Below are 24175 nucleotides of genomic sequence, written 5' to 3' on the forward strand. Positions count from 1 at the left end.
TTTCTTTAACCCTACTTTTTAAATTTCTTCACTAATTGTCCATAATTCTGTTACCCATGGGAGATGGGTGGTAGATTAACTAGTTTTCTTACTCTTGCTTAGAATACTGTTTTCTCTTTTGTGCGTCTTAGCAAGTGCATTCAGTTTACAGCAACGGTTTTGTTAGCAGGCATATTTTAAAAATATATTAAATACACTTTTAAATGTGTTTTGAACTCCATGGCGTACAGTAAGTAATGCTGTTCTCAAATAGGAAATTCTAAACAGGTTATAGGACTATAACATACTACAGTACAGACAGCTTAGGAAAATATGCCTAGCTCTTCTAGCAGTGAGAACTATTCAACAGCAGGTTTCTAAAGCAATGACTTTTTTTTTTTCAGCTGTCTTAAGTCACAGACCCTTTCATATTCACTTTCTGCTGTGGAACCCCTACCCCTGTTCTGTGAACTGAGACAGGTTTGATGATACTTTCCTGCTGTTTTTCCTCCTGACCTCCTTAAGAATCCCTCACATACTTGGAAATTAAGGTATGGTAGGATGTAAAGGGATGATTGCTACAGTAAATTTTATCCTGAAGAAGGGGGTAGGGGGGTGGGAAGCAAGAAGACTATATACACTGGCTTAGGGCAAACGAGAAAAATATTGCTATTGCCTGTAGCAGAAAATGTTGTTTTCCCTCTGTACAAGGAAAGTGGTAGAGAAGGGAATGAAATAGTGGATCTTGCATATTAGCACACTGTGTGCTTCGGTGGTGTTATTCTGCAGCACTTGTCAAACATGGTAAAAACAAGTGATGTTCAACATGTGGAAAGTAGTATTGCTTTTACTATTGGGGATGGGTGTTTTAAAACCTGTTCTCATGGTAGCGATTTGACACTGCAGGTCAAGAACATAATTGAGACTTTATCCTTGAATTGTGATATGTGTAAAGAACTTTGCAAATGTATAAATGAAAATTACTTGAGAACATAAATATAAAACAAAACCCCAAAATGTAGGACAGCAACTCTGAATAGAGGATATTATTATAGAATCATAGACAATTAAGGTTATAAGGGAGCTCAGAAGGTCACCTAGTCCAAACCCCTGCTCAAAGCAGGGCCCTCCCCAACTAGATCATCCTAGACAAGGTTTTGTCTAGTCAGGTCTTAAAAACCTCCAAGGATGGAGGTTCCCTGGGTAACCTGTTCCAGCATTTTATTACCTTCCTAGTGAGAGAGTTCTTCCTACTATCTAACCTAAATTTCCCTTGCTGCAACTTGAGACCATTGTTCCTTGTTCTCTTATCTGCCACCACTGAGAAGAGTCTAGTTCAGGGGTGGACAAAATATGGCTCATGGGCCACATCTGACCTGCGAAGCCATTCTATCCCACATGGGACCCCTAAAACATTTAGAAATTTAATATTTATCGGTCTTTGGTTCCTGTCAAAAATGATAGGAGCTGGGGCAGTAGGACCCAGGGGAGCCCTAGCAGGCTTCTGCAACAGCAGGGCCCGCCTGGCCCTGCCCCCCAGCCAGAAGCCGCAGCAGGTGCTTCTGGCCTGGGACCATGTGGCTGAACTGGTGCCAGAAGTTCAGGTAAGGGGGGGGGAGGGCAGGGAAGGAGCCCGAGGGAAAGCTGAGCCTGTGGAAAAGTGGCCCCTCCCCTGCCCCATGGCCGGTGCTCCCTGCTGCAGCTGCTTGCAGCCTGCGTGGGGCTGTCCTAAGCAGGCACAAGCAGCCCCACATGCACTACAAGCAGCTGCAGCAGGGAGCACCGGCCATGGGGCAGGAAAGGGGCCGCTTTTTCCTGTGCTCAGCACCAGCTCCTTCCCTGCCAGCAAGCAGGGGGTCAGGGCTGCATGCTTCCCCCAGCCTGTACCATGGGGCTGGGGGGGCACTGGGAATGGGTGGGTGCAGGAGCCAGAGGGAGCATGGGGTCTGCACCGGTGTTGCAGGCCCTAGAGCAGAGTGGCAGGGATATGGGGTCCCAGCAGCCAGGGGCTCTATGGAGCTGGTCCAGCTCCCCCCCTTCCCTGCTGGTGCAGCCCAGCCTGGCTCCACAGACCCCTGCCAGCCTGGGCCTTGCCAGCACTGGCCCTGGGACATTGGTCCCAAGATGGTAACCAAGGGGCGGGGCTACCCATGCAGCCCTCGACAGCTTGCCAAAACTGGGTAAATGGCCCTCTGCCCAAAATAATTGCCCACCCCAGTCTAGTTCCATCCTCTCTGGAACCACCTGCAGGTAGTTGAAGTCTGCTATTAAATCCCCACTCAATCTTCTCTTCTCCAGACTAAATAAAACCAGTTCCCTCAGCATCTCCTCATAAATCCCAGTCCCCTAACCATTTTTGTTACCCTCCACTAGATTCTCTCTCCAATTTCTTTACATCCTTTCTATAGTAATCAGTGATCCCTCATAGTCAAGGAGGATCAGTCCCATGGGTAAAGTAAAGGGTTGTAGATGAGTCCACTGATGACCTAAGAAGCTGATCCTAGAGCTGCATTTCCCAACCTTTTTTTGCCCCACAGCACACTTGCCTAATTAAAAAAGCACCACAGCACACCAGATGTGGAGCAGGGGGTGGCAGCCAGCCAGACACTGACTGGGGGGAGGGGGGTGATGGGAAGGGGTGGCATGCAGCCAGCAGGACGGTGTTTTGGGCTGGAGCCATGCTCCCCATCCATTTGTGTCTGCAGCAGCAGGTGGGGGGCATGGCTCTAGCCCAAACTGCCATAGTACACCTAGACATGCCTGACAGTACACCGGTTGGGAAATGCTGTCCTAAAGCCACAGACTTTCTGGCAGATGTCATAGGTGGTAGTTAAAGGGAGGGCTGAACTCGAATTTCTTGGTCTTGCTTCCTTTCCTTCCGTTTTTGTCATTTTTCTGCCCCCATGGGGAGATGGCTTCCTCAAAGTACAGTATACCTCCTCTTGCAAGGCATCACCATGTGGCCCTGTCCCAGCCTGTTTTTTCCCAATTTGTGGTATCAATGCCACACTTAATGTTTGCCTCGAGGGTGTCCTTGAAGTGTTTCCTCTGGCCCCTGCATGTTCTTTGTCTTTGGCTGAGTGGGGAGTATAGCAGTTCTTTTAGTAAATGTACATCAGGCATGCTCACATAATGCCCTGTCCACTGCAGCTGATGTTGAATAATCAACACTTCTGTGCTGGTGGTGTTAGCGTTGGTGAGGACACTGGCATTTGTGCAATGATCCTCCCACTTTATGCCAAAAATCTTTTGGATGTAACACTGGTGAATGTGTTCTAGGCTTTTGAGGTGGTCTTGGCACATCACCCAAGCTTCAGAGGTGGAGAGAAGAATTGAGGCTACCACATTTTTTTAAAGAAGCTGTTTGAGTCCTAATGTCATGATCATTGAACACATGGCCCAAAACTGGACACAATACTTCAGAGATGGCCCCACCAGGGCTGAAGAGAGGAATAATCATTTCCCTTTATCTGCTGGTAATGCTCCTACAGTGCAGCCCAGTATACTGTTAGCATGCTCTTGGCTCATATTCAGCTTACTGTCCACTGTAATCTCCAGCTCCTTTTCTGCAGAGCTGCTGCTTAGCCAGTTGGTCCCCAACCTGTAGCAGTGCATGGGATTTTTCCATCCTAAATGCAGGACTTTGCACTTGTCCTTATTGAACCTCATGAGATTTCTTTTGGTACAGTCCTCCAATTTGTCAAGGTCTCTCTCTCAATCCTAGTCCAGCCCTGCCTTCCAGCACATCTATTATTCCCCGCAGTTAGGTGTCATCCACAAACTTGCTGAGGGTGTACTCCATCCCATCTTCCAGGTTGTTGATGAATACATCGAACAAAACTGGCCCGGCTGCCAACTAGACATTGAGCTATTGACTACTACCCTCTAAGCCCAATGTTCTGCCAGCCTTTTTTCTATCCACCTTATAGGCCATTCTTCCACCCTGTACTTGTTTAGCTTGCTTGCAAAAATGTTGTGGGAAACTAGCAAAAGCCTTGCTAAATTCAAGGTATATCAGATCTGCTGCTCTTCCTGCATTGGGAAGAGCAGGTAGAGGATTATTTCCTTCACTGTACATCTTGGCCATAACTTGCATCTGTAATTTACAGTAAGAATCCTTAGTTTTGTGTGGTATTACACAAATCTAATCTAAGCTTAATTATAAGATTCAAAATTAAACCTAACTTGTCCAGGATATTATTTATAATTAGCAAATCCTTTGCTAGGTCATTTTATGCACATGGATTTCTCAATATGTCACTGTCTCCACTGTGACACTCAATCAGCATGCTGCAGCACCCTTGGATGGCTTGAGATTCAAGACTACTGCAGAATGCCACACAATATTAGTGTTGTTAGGTACGCAAACATGACTCATAAGATAAACCTAGCAATTTCAAATAGGAATCCATTGTTTTAAAAACATTCTGACCTGCTGTCAGGGTTCTTTGCAACAGAAGAATTGCTCTTTTTTCTTTATTTAAAGATCAAGTAAAAACAAACTTCTGACATTTTCCAAGCTGTGCCTTGAGTTTAAAAAGGTTGAGAACTGCAGGTGTACCAAAAACATCCTGTCCAGTTGCTTTAATGACATTTGTCCCTACAGGCTTCTTCTAAACATACCACATTAGAGGAAGTGCTCAAAATGAGTCACTGCTATGGTTTGGTGCTTTATCCTCCTCCCTACCCCCTCAGTGTATACATTCATTTTTGCTTGCACCTCGTCTCATGCCACAGCACATGCTTGGGATAACTTCCTCTGCGCCCTTCTCTCACTGATGGACCCAAGTAATTTCTCTCTTCCCCTTCAGTTATCTTCTCAAAACTAATTTTCTGGCTATTTTTCATTATCTCCTTCACTTTTATTGCCCCTAATATTTTTTTAAAATATCAATAATTTGATCTACTTGCATTGATAAATGTTCCTGTCAAATTAACATTCTATTTCCTTTCTTCTTGTCCTCCTCCTGCTGTCCACTATTTAAAATCAAACTCACATTAGAATCAGAGAAAGTTAGGGTTGGAAGGGACATCAGGAGGGCATCTTGTCCAACCCTCTGCCCAAACAATTCCTAATTAGATCATCCCAGTCAAAGCTTTCTCTAGTTAGGTCTTAAAAACCTCCAAGGATGGAGAGACCACAACCTCTCTGGGTAGCCTGTTCCAGTGTTTTACTACCCTTCTAGCGAGAAAATTCTTACTAATATCTAACTAAACTTCCCTTGCTGTAACTTAAGACCGTTGTTTCTTGTTTTGTCATTTGCCACCACTGAGTACAGTTTAGTTCTATCTGCTTTTGAACCCTCTTTCAGGTAGTTAAAGGCTGCTGTTAAATCCCTTCTGTCTTCTTGTCTCTAGGTTGAATAAACCCAGTTCCCTCATCCTCTCAAGTCATGTGCCCCAGCCCCCTCACCATTTTTGTTGCCCTCTGCTGGATTCTTTGCAATTGTCCACATCCTTTCTATAGTGGAGGGCCCAAAACTGAACACAGTACTTTAGCTGTGGCCTTGCTAGTGCTGAATAATCACTTCCCTTGACCTCTTGGCAACACACCTACCAGTGCAGCCCAGTATGCCATTAGTCTTCTTTGCAACATGGGCATACTGTTATATTCAGTTTATTGTCCACTGTAACCCCCCAGGTCCTTTTCTGCAGAGTTGCTGCCCAGCCAGTCAGCCCCCAGCCTGCACTGGTGCATGGGGTTGTTCCATCCTCAGTGCAGGACTTTGCACTTGTCTTTACCAAACCTCATGAGAGATCTTTTGGTCCAATCCTCCAATTTGTCTAGGTCACTATGAATCCTAGTCCTACCCTCTGGCATATCTACTACTTCCCCCAGCTTGGTATCGTCTGCAAACTTGCTAAGGGTGCCCTCTGTGCTCAGTGAATTCCAGGTCATTGAAGACTTTGAACAGAACCGGCTCCAGGACCAACCCCTGGGGCAGTCCACTCGATACCAGCTGCCAACTGGACATCAAGCCATTGATTACTACCCTCTGAGCCCAGTGTTCCAGCCAGTTTTCTATCCACCTTACAGTCCATTCATCCAGCCTGTACTTCCTTAGCTTGCCTGCAAAAATGTGGGAGAGACTTGCTAAAATCAAGGTACACCACATCCACCGGTCTCCCCACATCCACAGAGCCGGTCACTTCATGCCTGACCAACCTGATTGTCTTCTATGATGACTTGCATTTGGTGAATCCATGCTGACTATTCCCAATCACCTTCTTGTCCTCCAAGTGCCTCAAGGTGGATTCCTTGAGGCTCTGCTCCACGATTTTTCTAGTGACATTTCTGCATACAGCCTCAGATGACTTGGCAAAGGAACTTGCCCAGTGGCAGAACAAACAGAATCCTTCCACCCTCAAACTCCAACAGTGATTCAAATATCCAGTAACTTCAGCACCTCATGCAGCTTTCAGCGTATACAGTTTTGACTCCTGCAACGTTACATAAATATAACTGAACATGCTGTAATGAATGTAATGAATGTAAACATCTTAACAGAACCAGAATAAGCATAAACTGGACAAAGTTAAAGTAGGAAAAGGCCCTTCTCCTTTCTTTCACTGCCACTGCAATTGTGATAATGGGCTTACCTCAAAGTGCTTTACAAAAGAGGGTAAGAATAAGGACAGGCTCTTTTAGAAAGTCTGTAACATACGAGCCATGAATAGTAAGTGACATGAAAACATTCTGTATATAAGAAGTGTGCCATCTCCTGGTCACTGGCAGTGTCATATATAAGCCACAACTTTAAATACTATAGATTTGTTTTCTTTGGTTTCTTTGTTTATAAGATTAAGATGGCCTGACAGCACAGTCCAGATTTTAAACTGGGTCTGTGGAAAATTAAATAAGCTGTTTTAATTAAATAGTATATTTAATACATCTAAAACTTAACTGATCACAAACCATCCTGTGCCATTATGAGGAATTCTGAGGAATAGCTTCACTATTTTAGAAAAGAGCACTTAATTTTAAAATTAATCTAATTCAGTGCTTCTCAATCTTTTCTGACTCAAGGCACCCTTTAGAAAATGCCAGCTCCTACCCTTCACTTCATTTTCCTTTGCTTCTGGAAAAAACCAATTCTTCTGTTTCAAAAAGCTGAGAAAGACTACACCAGGTTATACTGACTATGAATTCCTATTTGAAATCTATGGGGTTATCCTGTGAATTGTGTGGAGGCGTTTGTATACCTAACACTGCTAATATTGCATGGCACTTCGCAGCACCCCTAAAAGGATCCTTGGCTGAGAATCACTGACCAGTGCAAACTCCGTAATGAGGGCAAACACAGTCATTTAATTCTCAGCAGTAAGCTACCAACTTTACTAGGTAAACTGATATTAGCTGCAGCATCTTAAGTGAATCACAGAGTTTTCCATGCTTCACTATGCAAACTTGGACAAAAGAGCTGGGCAATATTCACATTGGCCATGGACAGAGTAAACATTTACACTAGTATAAAAAAAAAGGAGTAGACAGATAATGCAAATCTCTGATCTGGAATAATTTTGTCCAATCTACTGGGAGAGTATCCTGGAAGGACTGAGGGTAAACTTCTGCCGAAATAATTACACCAGTTCAGATTTTGTCCATCCCAGAGCACCTATTGATAACAGTAGAGAAATTATTTGCTTTTTTTGTGGCAAAGCACCTAAATAGCCACCTACCACAGGGGATACTCTGGAAGAGATTCCACATGTCTGGCTATTTTCAGCATAAAAAAAGATAAACATTTTCTTGGCCAATACCAATGGCCGATTATTAACCAGCCATATCAGCCAATACTGGTCTGATAGCTGATTTACAGGAATGCAGCCAGGCAACTTGGAGAGCAGTGTCCAGCTGTTAAATCTGTAGTGGGGAAGAGGCATGGGCGAGGGAAGGGGTGTGAGAGGGAAAAATTAAGGCCCCCACTGGGAGGGAGGGAGTGGGGCAGGGGTTGCCCAGCCAGGGTGGGAAATGTGACCCTGGGGTGGGGCACATGACAGAGCTGTAGGTGGCTCATCTGGGGGGGCGTGGGGAGGGAGGGGCAACTCCCTGCCACTGCATGCACCTCCGAGGGAGGCATGGGGGGCATGTGCCCTCCTGGATTTGTGCATGGGGTAAGGGCATGCTGCCTGCCTCACAAAGTGTGCCAGCCTCTTCCCAGCAGGGGGTAGGGCCAGGGCTGCACTCAGGGTGGGATGGGCTCAGCTGCAACAGAGCAGTGCCCTGAGCAGGGGCAGCGCTAGGAGGGATTATAGCCACCCCAAAATTCCCTGTAGAGCCCCCCCATAGCCACCCCTCCCAGCACAGTGCCACCACTGCTGCACACCCCATGCATCTGAGTCTGCCCCACCCCCACTTGCCCTGAGCATAGCCCTGGCCTAGCTACCCCACCAGGAAGAGTTTGGCATAGCCTCTGCCCCAAGCTCTTGCCCACCTTTGCCCTGCACACAAATCTGGGAGCCACATGCCCCCATGCCTCCTTCAGGTGGCTGCACAGCGCAGGGAGCTGTCCCCACCCTCTCCTTCTCCCCTAAGAGCTCCAGGCAAGCTGCCCATGGCTCTGTCTTGCGCCCCACCCCAACAGGGCAGCGTCAGCTCCTGTACCTGTCCCTACCCCACTCCCTTCCTCACTGTGGGAGCCTTCATCTGCCCCGACATGCCCCTTTTCTACCCTCCCCTACACCCCTTCCCCCAACAGCCTAACTGGAATGAAGCTGCTCTCCAAGCTGCCAGACTGCATTCCTGGCAACATGCATACTGCGGCTGCATGTGTGCACACAGCATTTACCAATGATGTTATCAGCTAAAAAAAGCTGATTGCAGATAATGCTAATTTTCCTGTTATCGGTTATCTTATATGTGACTGATATATCTGTGCAACTCTAAAAACTGATATAGAATACACTAGGCTAGGGATTGTAACCTGTGGCCCATGGGCAGGCCGGATCTGGCCTGTACAAGTCTTCTGCAGCAGGAGTGTTCATGGGGTGGGGGAGAGAGTCACATCCCAGTATCCGCAAACCCTCCTCCTCCCCATAGGAGACTGAGAAGGCCAACATTGGCATGGCCAGAACCCCAGGGTTCAATCTATCTCCCACACTGCAGCCAGGGCCTTTCTTGCCCTTGGATTTACCTTTGCTGATTGTCATTGGCAACAGAATTCAGCAGTGGCTGCAGTAGCAGGGAGTCAGAAGGTCCCTATACCCAGCAGTTGCTACCTGGGTGGCTGGCTGTACTGACACCTCCCCTGCAGCAGCAGCATTTCTCGTGATGTGGGGAAAGGGAAGTGAGGATGACAAGGGAACCAGAGCTACTAGGATGTGACCCCCATGCTGTCCATATCAGAAGTGTGGTGAAGGGGTGGGAGGAATCAAGTGACAGGAGGATGTCAGCAGCCTGCGGTGACCATTGGCAAGGTGGCCAATTCCTGCACCAGGATACATGTATATACATTCATGTGCGTAAGTAAGAGCTTTCTTTTGGTAGTATCTTTTATCTCACTAACTGTATAATCGGGAAATATGTTAGACACAAAACTTGTCTGAACTCTTGTGTAATCTCTCTCCCAACTACATAGATGGTCCAATAACAGATAGCATCAAAAACCCCTTGTTTCTCACATATTCCCTTGACCAATCACGGCTATCCCACGATTCCAATGCTACTATATATACCATAAAAATTCAATTTACAATACAAAGAACTTTAGGGGATCTGACTTTTCCAGAAAAGATTAGATAGCAACTTTAAACAATTATATCTGCACTTCCTACACTTAGTCCTATACTTAGAGCCAATGTAAACATTATATTTAATGCAAGTATTGCTAGGTACATCAAGAGACTGAACGACTTCCACATGAAATGTCTAAGATCCTGAAAATAAAGTGGGAAGACAGAATACTGAACTTTTACATGTGCTACGAGGGTGGAGGGGTGGTACTTTAATTTGCAGCATGTTAGAGCAGCCTCTGTGCTCACGTACAGGCACCCAGAGGTACTGAAGCATACAAGACTAACACTTAGACATTACTATCAAGAAGAGGAAGTTGCAATGGATTGGCCATGTCAGGAGAATGGGAGGAGACCATATCCTCAAGAATATTTTGTACAGTGAAAATCACAATGGCTCTAAAAAGCGGGGTCACCCTCTATGGTGGTACCACAATGTATGTAAAAGGGTAAGTCGTTTAATGTCAACGTAGAAAGTGAGGAGGAGCACAGAGAATCCCATCTGATCTGGTGGGAAGATTAGGCACTGGGTGCAGTTCAACATGAAGCAGCTTTGATCCAGAGGATGGATGCAATCAAGAAAGAAGCAAGCAGCGTGCTGCAAACTTGGACTCCAACTCAGACAATACATGGATCTGTGAAACTTGTAACAACCTGTGCCACTTGTCAGCCTCAAATGGATTCATCATGCATCTGACTAGACCTCTTACATGTACACCATGATCCGGAGATTCACAGTTGCCTACTACTGTTCCAAATATACCCCACCTTATCCTTATTTTAAAAGATCAGGCTACAAAGTATGCTAAATAAAATGCCAAAAGGAAAATACACTAAGAAAAAACCTAAAGATCTAAAATTATCTGCTAAGTAATGTATGTCTCAAAGCCATGAACTGCAGTGGTATTTTCAAAAAAAAAAAAAAAAAAAAGGACAAGTTCTTGGTACTTAACTCCATTCTCATTAGACAGCCGTCCTCATTTTGTTTATGGGTTTATTTACAAGCTTTGAATTTCACATTTAAACACTTACCAGATTAGCTTTACAGTTTAAGGAAACAAACAAAAAACTAGTTCTAAATATTTTTTTTATTAAAGGTTAACTTTAAGTAAACATAGCTGTTTAACAAAGAGATTTCCCTGCAGACAGTACAATTATGAAAAATATAACAGCCAAACCATATGGCTCCTGTAAAGTGCCCTCCTTTTTTGCAGAAACTGAGCCTGTCGCAGATTATAAACTCTTCCCTGGCTCTGTAAATTACAGCTGTCTCTTCTGCCTGGTTTCACCCTAAACAACTGCTGAGTTCAGGAATGGCCAAGGACCTTTTTAACAAACAACAGTTGGTACTATATGGAAGCTCTGCTTTTTATGTCCTATACATCTTACAAACATTAAGACTGACTGTGCAATGTTTGCATACCCAAAGCTGCCAGTGATTCCAGTGAACGTACACAAGAAATGGGTCAATTAAGTATATTTCCATCCAGTTATGATCAGTGCTTTTAACATAAGAGGACCAAAAGGGAAAAAAAGGTGCAAGAAATAAAACTATACATACGTATAAAACTTGCATATGTATAATACAAATAAAAGGTACAATGGCTAGCCTTCTTTTTCCTCTGCCAGAGGACTGTTTTTTATTTGTGTTTTTAGTGCAAACTTTTGTCTCCTTTTTATGGATACCACTAACCAAGGCTTTATATCTGCTGCTTCCTCTTCCAAGTATGCTGAACAGCAATCTGTAACATATGCTTTCCATAGACAGATCTAAGATTTTGAAAAGGGTGTGTCAAGGATTGTTACAGATCCCCTGATTCCCAGTGCCCCACCACTTTGTTTTACGCCATAGCTGCCAGCAGTTGAGCTGCTCCACCCATGATCCTCAGGCTAGAGTTCTAGTTCCCCGTGGCCCCCAATGCCTGGGTCCCTGTGGGTCTGGGCAGGAGGAACTGCGCTCAGACCACAAGAGTGATGGCACAGCTGGAGCACCCAAGCCAGCTGGAGATACCTTGGTGGGGCTGAGCAGAGAGCAGGTACAGGAAGGGGGAACCCCCTGCTGCCTTCACTGTCCCTAGTTGACCAGAGGTGGTGAGAGGCCCACTAGCCAGGGGCTGCAGGGAGTGGTTGTGTGGGTTACTGAGCTTGGTCAGGAACTGTGGTAGTGGCAAGCTAATCCTCCCTTCCTACACCTGCTCCCTGTCCAGCCCCGCTAGATGACCCCTGCCAACCTGGGGAGCTCCAGCCTCGGGCCCATCATCCCCATAGTCTGAGCTCAGCCTCTGCTGTCTGGACTACGCAGGGGACCTAGGTGTCTCGTAGGCCACAGGGAACTGCACGTGCTGCCATGTCTGCCAGAGAACTCTCTGTGCATCCACAGATCCACCCCTGACTTTCTGGATTTCCATATCCTTCTCCTTTTCACCCTTTCAACAAAACCAAAAAAACCCTCAAGGGACATCCTTACAAACAAAAAGCACTGTAGGTATTATCACAGAAACTAACATCTTATTGCTTCATTTTATACTTCATGTACGACAACATTTTGATTTCCAAGTTCAGCACTGAAATCATTCTGTGAAACAGCAGCACTCTACCACTGTGTCATTATTCACATGACTGGTGTCAAAACTTCTATTCAGCTGGTGAAAGTTGTGACTATTCAGAATATCTGAAGAAAATAATTATGATATATCTGAGAGATTAATAAAAGGAACAGAAGAAAATGTTAAATAAAACTACTGAATTCCAATGGTAGCTGGTTAACTTTTAAAATCTGTCCTCAAATCCTTAGAGCTGACTTTCAGCTAAAACCCTAGAAACCAGTGGGGGCTACGAGAGAATATAGACTCCTGCCGCTCTTGAAATAAAAAAAAGGTTAAGTTCACCCAATGCTGCTAGCTACCATATAGAAGATATCAGCATGTGTCTACTGAAGAGGGGTCCTTCATTACCTTAGGTTAGTGGAAACATAAACCATTTACTCAATTTCTTTCTCTTCATGTTCATGTTCAGTACTGATCACCACAGCAGAACCATCGTTGCTTAGTGCTACTTTGCCAGTAATCAGCTTGCTTAAGTTCTCAAAGGTGCCACAAAGTTTATTCACTTTGGGGATAGAAAAGAATTTTATGAGAGGTATGTAGACTGCATTTCCACTGACATATGTTTCCATGTTTATGTCATCAGCAAGTTTTTCAGCTTCAGCTACAGAGGGATTCTTTGAATGCCTCGTGAAACAGTGAGGTAGTTGGAAGTCGGGTTTCAGCTCGAGAAGACCATTTCTATGCTCCTTATAGTCAGACTTGAAACTGTCCAACAGGCGTCTTGTAATAATCTGTGCTGTATTAATAACTTCACTGACTACTGCATTCCGCAGGTACTTCTCATCTTTAAGACTTGGATACACTGCTTTGAAAATCTTTAGGAAAAGTAAAGAATCCAAAAGATTAAATATTAAAACATGTTCAGAAAATGTTATAAACAATATGCATCTAAAAACAGTGCATTTGTACTTAGTTTTTTAATCTTGATATCCAAAAATATTATATTTAATAACAGTTATGATTGTATAATGTTATAATTTTATTGTACAAAAGATTTAAATAACATGTTGATCCAAACTCCACTCTCACTTATACAACTGTACACCAGACTTCACTAGACTTTTATACTGTAACAAGTAGGAGAATTACTTTAGTTATCAACAGAACCGCAAAATCATAAATTTCATAAACACTTGGGCTGGAAGGGACCTCAGAAGATCATCGAGTCCAGCCCCCTGCCCAAAGGGCAGGGAGTCAGTTGGGGTCATAGGATCCCAGCTAGATAAGCATCCAAATTTCTCTTGAAGGCATTCAGTGTGGGTGCCTGAACCACTTCCGATGGCAGGCTATTCCAGACCTTGGGGGCTCGGACGGTACAGAAATTCTTCCTTATGTCCAGCATGAAATGGTCTTGCTCGAGTTTATAACCATTCCACCTTGTCATCCCTTGGGGTGCTCTGGTGAACAAACGTTCCCCAGATCCTGGTGGTCACCCCTGATAAACTTACAGGTGGCCATCAGATCGCCCCTGAGCCTGCGTTTTTCCAGGCTAAAGAGCCCCATGGCTCTCAGCCTGTCATCATAAGGTCTCTTTTCCTGACCTCTGATCATGTGCATGGCTCTTCTCCGGACTCTCTCAAGCTTCTCCACATCCTTTTTGAATTGAGGAGCCCAAAACTGGATGCAGTACTCCAGCTGCGGCCTGACCAAGGCCAAGCACAATGACCTTGGTAAGGCTATACAAAATCAGACTTACACCTAACAAGTTACGGTTAAAGATTAGATCAGACATGACTCTTCTAATTTTTTTCTGATGTAGCAGATGCTTTCCATATTGCTGACAACCATGAGGTTCTGATGACACCAGGTCACATTTCTACACTGCCCTGCCCTCTTTCATTACCTTTCTAGACTTATCACTATACCACAGTTATTTTTTAGGGTTAAAATGTCTTTTTAAAGCCCTTTAAAATATTAAACTAATTTCCAAGAAATCATTCAGTATTTAAAGAAGTGGTCTGAATCTTAAAACTGTGACAGCAAAATGTATTTCTCTGTCACCAGGTTAGTCACAATATTTGATATTAGAAACACAACCATGGGTTTGTTTCCTTTGCAATGTAAAATTATATATTATTAACTGGAGTTATGCCCATGTAGCAGTAGTAGACTAGACTATGATATATATGTACCCCTTCTACCTTACAAAAGTGTCCCTGTATTTATTTATTCATTACTCTACGAAGTGAAGTGAAAAGGCAGGTAAAGAGTGGGAGATACTTACAGTTCTATAAGGGTTTTCTGTGGATTTCTCCAAATTAATAGTTTCACCAGTATTTGGATATTTTCTCCTAAATACAGCAATTTGGGTACAAAATCCAACATCCTCAGTTCCAGGTGGTGGGGCTCCCAAGCCAGTAAATTCCACTGTATAATCATAGCAACTGGCTGCATCTAGTGCCCTACGAAAATAATTTACTCTTACCAAAATATATTGGTCAGCATTTCATTCTGCTAAAATGTGAATCTTCCTGAAAGGAACCAGACTATAATCCTGCAACCCCTTGGGCATGTATGTAACTTCCAGCATAATAACTTCACTGAGATTTTAAACCTCTTTGAAGCTGAGCTCACGTATAAGCATTTACAGAATCAGGGCCTTACTCTTTAGTATTGTAGAAATGCAAACCAACTTCTATCAATGCATTTTTATATAAACCAAAAGCTTCTTTAATTTTCTGCAAGTATTTCCTATAAAACATACATATTCCTTATCTTTCCTAGCTAAGGCATCTCTCTCAGAACAGACACCATTAAAAATGAACTGTGTATGGAAATCATTAGCTTTCTGCACTTTATGTCAAGCTTTCAGAATAACATCAGAATAAATGACGTTGAGAAATCATTTAAAAGATAACAATAGCCACATAAGAACATATGCTTGAATCTTGATGTTTGCAGGCTCTTTATACCTAGAAAGAGAATGAAATCTAGCAGCTTGTGTCTGTAACAATGTGCAGAGATATCACATCAAGGTGAAAAAAGGCCCATCCATTCCACTGCACTAATAAGTGTTAAACAGTCAAAGGGAGCAAGGAAGAAACTTACTGGAGACAAGACACCCAATGCTGGAATTCTCAACCACAAGAGATCAAACTGGGCACATCCAGACAAGCACACACGTACAGTATGTGGTGCTGCAGAGCCATCTGCGGCACCGCACACATGCAGGCATTCCCTGTGCTGCTAATTTGCAGTGCCAGGGCTGGGGGAGGGAGAGGAGGCTTAACAGTGGGAGATCCCACCATCAAAAAACCTGTGCTAGAATAAAGTGGGGTGGCACACATGGCAGCAGTGGACGCCACCCAAAACCAGATCCTGGCTGGCTGGAGCCTCACTCCAACTGCCAGCCAGGGTCCCTGCTGCTAGATTGCCACTGCTGAAGCCCCAGGAGGTCCCCAGGACCCCAGGTGCACGTCCCCTCCCCCTCCCGGGGCAACTTGTCATGTGCCAGAGCACACGTGCACAAGCATTCCCTGGAGCAAGTAGCAGCAGCACAACTATGTGCTGCTGCTATTTGTCCCCAGAGAAATGCACATGCGCGCTCGTCTGGACGTATACACCGAGTTCATGACTGACTTCTTTTGAAACATGCTGCAAGACTCACAACACAAATGTGTGAGTGCTTCTATGCTTCTTACACTAAAGCAGCAAACAGATACAGACATATAAAAGTGCTGGAGTACAGCCAACAAGCATCAGAAAATTCAAAGCCAGGACTGATGGTCCATTTTCAATTCCTGGAATGTTTATTTAAAGTAAATAGAAGTTATTCTAGAAAAGTGCCCCCACCACCATCTCGGGCATTATTTATTGCTCCTCAGCAATGAGACTGCAAGAGTGTGTCAGCACCAGAGAGAAAGTGCCATTTCTTTCTTTGCCATTCTTTTCTCTCCTCTTTTTATGTGTTTGTCTTGTTTGCCATCAAAAGACTGGACTCCAGACCATCCTAACTAATATCTCATTTTCTCAAGGAAAATGATTAGCACTGTCTTTGAAACATCAAACTGTTTTTTTCTTTACAAAAAACGTCCACAGTGAAAGGGAAAGGATAATTTTTTACTGATTTTCCTAAAGACAGAGGGTGACAATAACAGCGCAGAAGGTAAGTTACTTACTGCTTGCTTATAAATATTACACACCTTTCAAGCTCCCAAACAGTACTGTGCACTTTAACAGTTTGTCAAAGCAGCAAGGCCAAACAAAATTATGTCAACATAACCTGTTGGAAGGTTATGCTAATAAAATAAGAAAGAGATGAGGACTAAGAGAAAGGAAAAAAGAAGGGAACAATGGAGCAGTCTCCTTTGAGCAGTCTCCACAACTTTTTTTCAAATATATCTTGAAACAGGATCCAAATATTTTCAATACAAAATAATAAATTTCTACCTTGGTAAGTGGCTAACTTGGAAAGGTCTGAACATGACTGCTTTATTCTAGGAATGAACCTACTCTTCCATTTTTGTAAAATCATGCATTTGGTGTTCACAGCAGACCTTAAGAATTAAAGTCTTTGTGGCAGGGCTAAACCTGCTTAACAGGAAAGTATCCTATGATATTATTTACAGCAGTAGCTTACCTATTGAAGTCAAGCATTACTTTAACTCTTGTGTTAACCTCTTGCCACAGCTGCCTGCTTGCATCAGGGTCCCTTTTTTATATTATGGCAACAACAAATTCCAGAGTAGGATAAGGTCTTTATCTTGTGCAAACTCTACCAAGTCCTTCATAGTAATAACATCTCTTGCTGTACCAAATGTAGTCCAACATCAACAGAGATGCTCTTAATATTATGCTATATACTGTCCCATTGGGATTATTTTTAATGTTGTGATACATTTCTTTCCATGCTTTCAAAAAGAATTCCAGACTAATGGAATTTTTCATTAACAAGGATGAAAGGACAGGAGCCTAGAGAGCTCATGGGAGTTTATGATATATTTCTATGCAGGATATTCTTAACATTAAGGCTTTGTTAAAACTACATTTTAAATGCTTTAACTGGTTCCCCTTCTTTTTGTTTCTTCAATAAAAGAGTTGAAAAGATTCAAGAAGTACTTTCGACAATGGGAAAAAGCCAACTATGACAAGACATAAAATTTCAGAGCACATTTAACTTTTTGTTGCAGCAATGAAGATTGGTTTCATTAACATCTTGTTGCTTACTGGGCCTCAGTCTAATACCCTTTCACAGTCCCCTTCCCCCCTCCACACAAACCAAATTATAAATTTAAATCTGTACCATGGCTTTTCATATTATTCATAGTTAGCTAACTTACCAACTTTGAAATTGTGCTTGGTTCCATTCAAATTTGTGGTCTGGATGCCTGAATAGTGTTACCCCTGGTAGTAAAGGGTTAAATTCTGAGTTTGGCGTGCTGATAACAACCATGGCTGGAGCCATAAAACCAAATACCACTTCTGGAAACTTTTCCAGTTCTGTTGCTTCCAGGTGCTCTATTCTGCAAAGGGTAAGATTGCAAAAGTACATGAAATCCTGTAAAGTCTTTTAACTTTGTTTAGTCAATTCAACAAAATATATGACAACAGGAGAACAACTTGAGTAGGTATAAATTGTTTATCTATGGAGATTCTTTTGTATTTTTTATAGTCTCCTTCCCCTTTCACAAATCTTTATTATTTCACATCCTCCCCATTAATAATGTTTCTTACTATGCTTAATTTAAATACAACCCAGGTCAGTGGTGCAGTAATGCAGTGCTATTCTACTGTTTGAATTGCTGAAGTGTAAACAGAGAGGATTGAACAGGGCTACTCAGATTAAGGATTTTAAACTCTTGTGACCTCAAGCAATCTTGCAACGTGCCAAAGTACACGCAAAAGAAAGAGTAAAACACAAAATGCTACTTTATTTACAAATATTTATCTTTATAATGTGTCTTGATTAATGAAAACTCAAGTATATCAGCTTAGTACTCACAATTCAATGCATGTTATCAAGTCAAAACCAAGCATGCAGGGGTCCTTCTGAGCGACTGAGCCATGATGCAAGGTAACAATTAGTGTCCTTTCACTAGGTTGCAGATAATCGCCTGGAAGTGGAGATAATCTATGCCTAGAAAAGCATCAAAGCATCACAAATTAAAATGACATACGGACTTCTTTGGGACAAAGCCGTTTTGCCTGTACATGTCCTTAATAATGACTACCAATGAGATAAAGTACCTTCAACACTGGTTGATTTCAACAGTAGAGGATGTTCAACCCTCAAGCAAAAATATGCAAGACGTTAGTAATTGTTTTAGAGATTAAGAAAACCTAAGATGACTACATCTTCACAAAAACACCACAGTAAAACTTTTACTGAGGATAAGTGCCACCAGCAGACAAACAGTATCCAGTACAGTTCTGCTTTATCTTTATTTAATGGTGACATCTATTAGGAATTTTTTTTTCTTAATTCCATGCTTAAAATGGGTATTAGTATGGTCTCTTGCAAAGAAAAACAGTAATATGCATATCTTAAGTGTGTCAGCAGCGAGCCACATAAACGTAAAAAAAAAGTCTTGCAATTAAAAAAAAAGCTTGCAATTAAAGACAATTTTGCAAAAATCTTGTTGGTCTAATAAAAGATATCATCTCTACTACAAGTCCTGACTGCCTTTTCCTCTAGACCCATACGGCTACACCTGGATACCTGACACATGGAAGATACTGAATTTTAGCCAATTTTTTAAATGAAATCTTCATATTTTCCCAAGCAGGAAGCAACTGTGACCACCTGAGACCTGAGACCCTGCTCCTTCCTTTGTTTTCAGGTAATTTTTATCATCACAGATGATGTGATGAGGAGGTGAGAGGCTTCATACCAGCTATGAACTGACTGCCCAGCGGAGTTTTCCGTCTATTGACTCCTCTGTGAAATCCTATGAAATATGAACTTTCATTTCTACCCACGATAACTTTTACAATCTTTTCTCCAATGCCCAATGAAGGGTGTTTGTGACTGACAGCTTGCAATTAAAGAAATGTTTCTGCAAAAATCTTGGTGGTCTAATAAAAGAGATATTCTCTGCTACAACTCCGGATTGCCTTTCCCTCTAGATCAATACGGCTACAACCTGGATACCTAAAAGAAACTCTAGCATTTTAAAAGGTAATTTAATTAAAATCACTGAAACAAATAATGGTGCTCAGGCATCCAATTAACAACCAGGCAGTCTCCACCTGTACTTACAAATATCATGGAACAAAGAGTAAAATCATAATTAAAAAACAAAAACAAAAATCAGGCCAGAAGATTTATTTTGGAGGTTTAAATTCAAATCTTATTCACCCTGTTTTCTTTTGAAGTTATGAAGATTTCCCAGACATTTTTCCTTATTAGCCCATTACTTTAGTACTTTAAAAAGATGAAAATATAACCATAATATCCTATATTACAAGTACTCAATCCCTGGCCTGCAGGGATCTGCACTTCTGAAAATTTGGCAGCAAGAGAATGGTGGCAGCAATTCTGCTCCCCTACTCACAAATTTCTTGACCTGTGAGGAGCCCCATGGGCTGGATAGCATGCCAGATCAGCATGCAGAGGGAGCCCAGGGACTCATGCAGGCACACAGGGGCTGGCTGGAGGTGGTGTGGGGCCCGATTCTGCAGTGTGGGCAGGAGCAGAGGCAGGGTGGGCCCCAGGGAAGTGCCACAGCCAAGGGAGGTAGCACAGGGCCCCAGCTTGGGGCCATGGAGCCAAGGGAGGAGCACAGGGGCCCCTATCCAGCAGCACAGGTTCCAGGGACTTGGCAGGGTCCCCAATTTGACAGCATAAAAGCTATGCAGCTTGAAGCTGCAGCCACATTGCTTCTCCCAGCACCCCCATTCCCCAACTACAGTGCAAGTGCAACTTTCATCAGGAAGAAACCTGCACTAGGGCTGGCTTTTGTGGGGAGGGTAGAGAGAAGAGGACACGGAAAAATAGAAGCATTATGAAAGCAGCTTCCAGTTCCCTGGTCCTGGTGAATTTTCCTCCAACTGGGAACTAAACCTAGGCCTCCACTTCTTCTCCCAGCCCTCTGTTCTCCAGCTGAAGTGCAAATGCAGCTTCCAACCACACAGAAGCTGCACCAGGGCCAGAGAGTGGGAAGCTGTTTCTGTGATGTGAATCTGATTCGGCTAAATTGAATCGGGACAGTGATTCAAATCTCAGAATCGAATCACTGTCCCTCCAAATTGTCCAAATCTGAACCCAAAGTGAATACTTGCCACTTCGCACAAGCCTAGTAAAGAGAAGTAGCAGTGGTGCAGGCTCAGCTTCCAGCTCCCCAGCCCTGGTACAGCTATTCACTGCCTACAGCTCCCCAGGCTGGTTTTATATGTTGGTGGCCCCTGACCTAAGCCAAACCTTGAAAAGACAACTGTATCATTAACCACAACAATAAATAGAAAATACAGGAGTATTAGGCTCATACCAAACCTGTTCAAGTGTTGGGAAAAGAAGCAGGCAAGAAAGCCAACAAGTTCAGGTGTTTTTTGCTTTGTTTCCAATTCATATACTGTATTCAGAGTAATTTGCTTTCTTCTGTGAGAAGCATCTACACTCCTGGAGAACTGGAGTGGCAAAAAGGTGAACAAACCTCTGATTTTTTTCCCCTATATCAAAGGGAGTTTAACTTGGAAATAGGCAAAATCTTGTAGTCTGGAAATGGATGCATGTGGTATGCTACTGAACACTGTGTACCTGATACCTATTTTAACATCCTGGAAATTACAAAATTCTTCCTTCTTTTCTTAGGAAAATGACAAATGCCTAATGTCCAAAGTTATCTACCATAAAATAAGAAAACAGAAGAAGAGCAAGAGTTGGAGTCCTTCACAGTTTCAAAAATCCTACTCTGCTATCAGTTTTGAAGAGAGGCTATGATACCAGCTAAATTCCAGCACAGTAAACACAGATGCTAAATTATCTTTGTATGTTTATATTAGAATTTATATCCTATATTTATCACTGAAGCAATGGCACTCTCAACTTCAAGACAAATTCTTGTGTGTTTGGGACAGAACTTTACCCACAATTGGTCCATACACTTGGGATTTAGTGCTGCAAGAGATCACAAAATTCAACATCTTCTGTACAGAAGGCAAAAACGAGGACTCTTCACATAACTTTCACACAGTACAAGACAAAACCAAAACCAACGTCTAACCCCTGCTGATTGGAAGGAAAACAAACTATAGCTTGTGCAAATGTCAGTTTTGAAACTGGTTATGGAACCATGGCACTTTGTACCAATATAAACATACAGTAGTTTTATCAAATCAGTACACAGTTTTCCTACATACCAGTAGTTTTATCAAATTACTGTACACTTCCCAGTAAACTCTGTCCTCACATAGTGATATTCAAAACCTTAGTCCATTTCTCCTTGTACTGGTTCTCATGGCAAGTACTGCTGTCACATGCCACGAGGCTGAACCAAACCCTGAATCCTGAGTCTCGAGTAAGAAAATTTATGTAAAATGGAGCTTACATTTTCTCCTTCATCACGTTCTCACAGATATCTAGTCCAGCTAGCACTTCAATACACTTGCAGAATTTCAGCATCCAGAGTAGCGAACAATCAGCACACCCCAGATCTGCTACCTGTAAATTAGATTGCAAAAGAGCAGCCGTTTATTATTGTATATGAAGACATTTCTACAACTCTCAGAAAAATATTCCACACAGATATTAACTATCACTTTTATGAAGAAGGAATGAAACACATTGATTTGTTATGTAACTTTACATTTTAGTTGCAAGTTACCAAAGAATACTCAGGACTGTAAAGGATTCTTTTACAGGGGACATTTAGGCCCCAATCCTCCAAACTGTTCTACACTGATGGGTTTATGCAGACATTAAGTCTCAAATGTACAAGGTCTACAACACATTAACAGCAGAAGATGCTGATCTTGCAAAGACTTGCCTACATATTTAACTTTATGCAGTAAGGATAGCCCAATAGATTTTGATGGAATTTCTTACAGTGCATAAAGTTAAGAACATGTTTCCCATCACCCAAATAGAGAGGTATCTATGTAAAATAATGTCAGTCCTATTTCTGAAGGGCAAGGGAATATCCACATCAAAAACCATAGCTTAATAACAAACACTATTCCCTCATAAGGATTTCATGACCATGCCAAATAAATACTAATCTTTGGTCTGTGCTTTCTTGAAGGTTTGCACTTAAACACATTGCACAGCAGATGTGACAAAGCTGAAACAGCCTGCTAAAAAATAGAGAACTTCAGTCTTTCCATAAATTAATTTAAAAGAAATTAGAATAAAATTTGCAATGTCAAAGAGCTTTAAACCTTTATAACTCCAGATGCAACAGAATTACTGAATGCATCATGTTCAAAATCAGATTAAAATGGCATGATTTCATAGACTACTGCTTTATAAAACAGTCAATTAGCCATCAATAATGTGATTACATAAAAAGTCCATCTATACTACAGCCAATAAGAGCTCACACTTTCCAAGACACTGTTTCACAGAGTGAAACAGGGGACTTCAAAATTTATCCTGAACTCCCTATTTTTTCCCCATAAAGACCACCACCAGAAGCAAAATAATTACTTTGTTATTAGTTTTTATGTTCAATATATTTTTAAACATTAATTGCATAACTTAGCATCTCAAATTTCCAGAAACAAGACAGGGCTTCGTATTTTCTATTACACCGAAGCAACTGCAAACCCATTCCTTTCTGGTAAAGCATTTAGCAAATCTAATCCCCAATCCTATCATGAATGCCTCTGCCTAAAACAAGTGCTAAAAAAAACTGTATCAATACTGTCTCACATTCTTAATGCCATTTCTTTTGTGCAAGCTTGCTGTGTAGATGAAAGTGATAAGTTAGCATGCATTTTACAATTTGTCTGTAAGTCTCTAAGGAGCCATTCTGCCCTGTCTTGTGCCTAACTTTAACCTAGCAGGCCTAACTACCCCTCTTTACAGTTAGGACTGTAAATCAAAGACACTAACAGCCTAAAAGCAAGATAAGTAGAAACAAACCCCAGCATAAGAATTCAATTTTAAGAAGTTCAGAAAGCCAGCCACTCTCTAGGAAAAGGTGACGGTTTATTTTATTTACGCTCTGTAAGACCCAAAAGAATACCTTTAAATTCTAAATGCATTTTCCTAAATTGACATGTTTTATATGTTTGAGAAAAATCTCATTTGATCACCAAAAGAGTCTGCCAAAGTAATTTAATCCCGAGAGCATTACTGCTTGGCAATTAGGCATTTCTATCACTCCAAGATGTTTTCTATCAAGCGCTTACTGTAGTTTTAAGAACTGAAGCTGTGAAAAGAATGATATACCAACCTTCCTAAGTTTGTATTTGTTCACTAAATCTTTAATGAACTGGTACCGTTGCTTGTACAGCGGAGGCGTGAACTTAATGGTTCCTGTACATTCACCCTTGACCAGGTTCGCATCCACCATCCTGCCTATGCTGAAAGTTAAAAATTACGTTTCCTGAAACAGATTTGACAACAATTAATTCAGCCCCTCACTCCCCCTGAATTCAAAATCAACCAAATATAGATCTGACCTTACTTGCATGTAGTGTTCCCAAATGCAGGCCCTGTTTTTCTTTCCACTTAGGACTGAAGGACCTGAATCTCTTCAGCCTTCGCAAGAGAAGGCTGATTGGTGATCTTGTAAATTCATCAGGGGAGGGCAGCATGGAATAGGAGATGCTCTGTTTACTAGGGCACCCCCTGGAGTAACTAGGAACAATAGCTACAAAGTGACGGAGAGCAGATTTAGGTTGGATATTAGAAAGAACTTCTTCACAGTTTCATAGTTTCTAGGGTCGGAAGGGACCTGAGTAGATCATCTAGTCCG

The 24175-nt window shown here is 42.4% G+C and overlaps 1 protein-coding gene across 2 annotated transcripts in view; it reads right to left on the minus strand.

Moving 5' to 3' along the window:
- Positions 1 to 10784: 10784 nt before the first annotated feature.
- Positions 10785 to 24175, minus strand: part of HENMT1 (HEN1 methyltransferase homolog 1) — a 34749-nt gene continuing 21358 nt past the window's right edge. The window contains exons 2-7 of one of the 2 annotated variants that reach the window (XM_019530664.1): positions 23651 to 23780; positions 21803 to 21915; positions 18259 to 18393; positions 17597 to 17779; positions 14542 to 14719; positions 10785 to 13132 (exon numbers count right to left, since the gene is read on the minus strand). In XM_019530664.1, coding sequence (XP_019386209.1) covers positions 12692 to 13132; positions 14542 to 14719; positions 17597 to 17779; positions 18259 to 18393; positions 21803 to 21915; positions 23651 to 23770 — 1170 coding nt within the window. In that variant the 5' untranslated portion in view covers positions 23771 to 23780 and the 3' untranslated portion in view covers positions 10785 to 12691. Of the gene's footprint in view, positions 13133 to 14541; positions 14720 to 17596; positions 17780 to 18258; positions 18394 to 21802; positions 21916 to 23650; positions 23804 to 24175 lie in introns of both variants that reach the window. The other variant, XM_019530663.1, reaches the window with a different exon arrangement.

The sequence above is a fragment of the Crocodylus porosus genome, unplaced genomic scaffold (genome assembly GCF_001723895.1).
Source record: "Crocodylus porosus isolate Cpor-Errol unplaced genomic scaffold, CroPor_comp1, whole genome shotgun sequence".
NCBI classification, from domain to species: Eukaryota; Metazoa; Chordata; order Crocodylia; family Crocodylidae; genus Crocodylus; species Crocodylus porosus.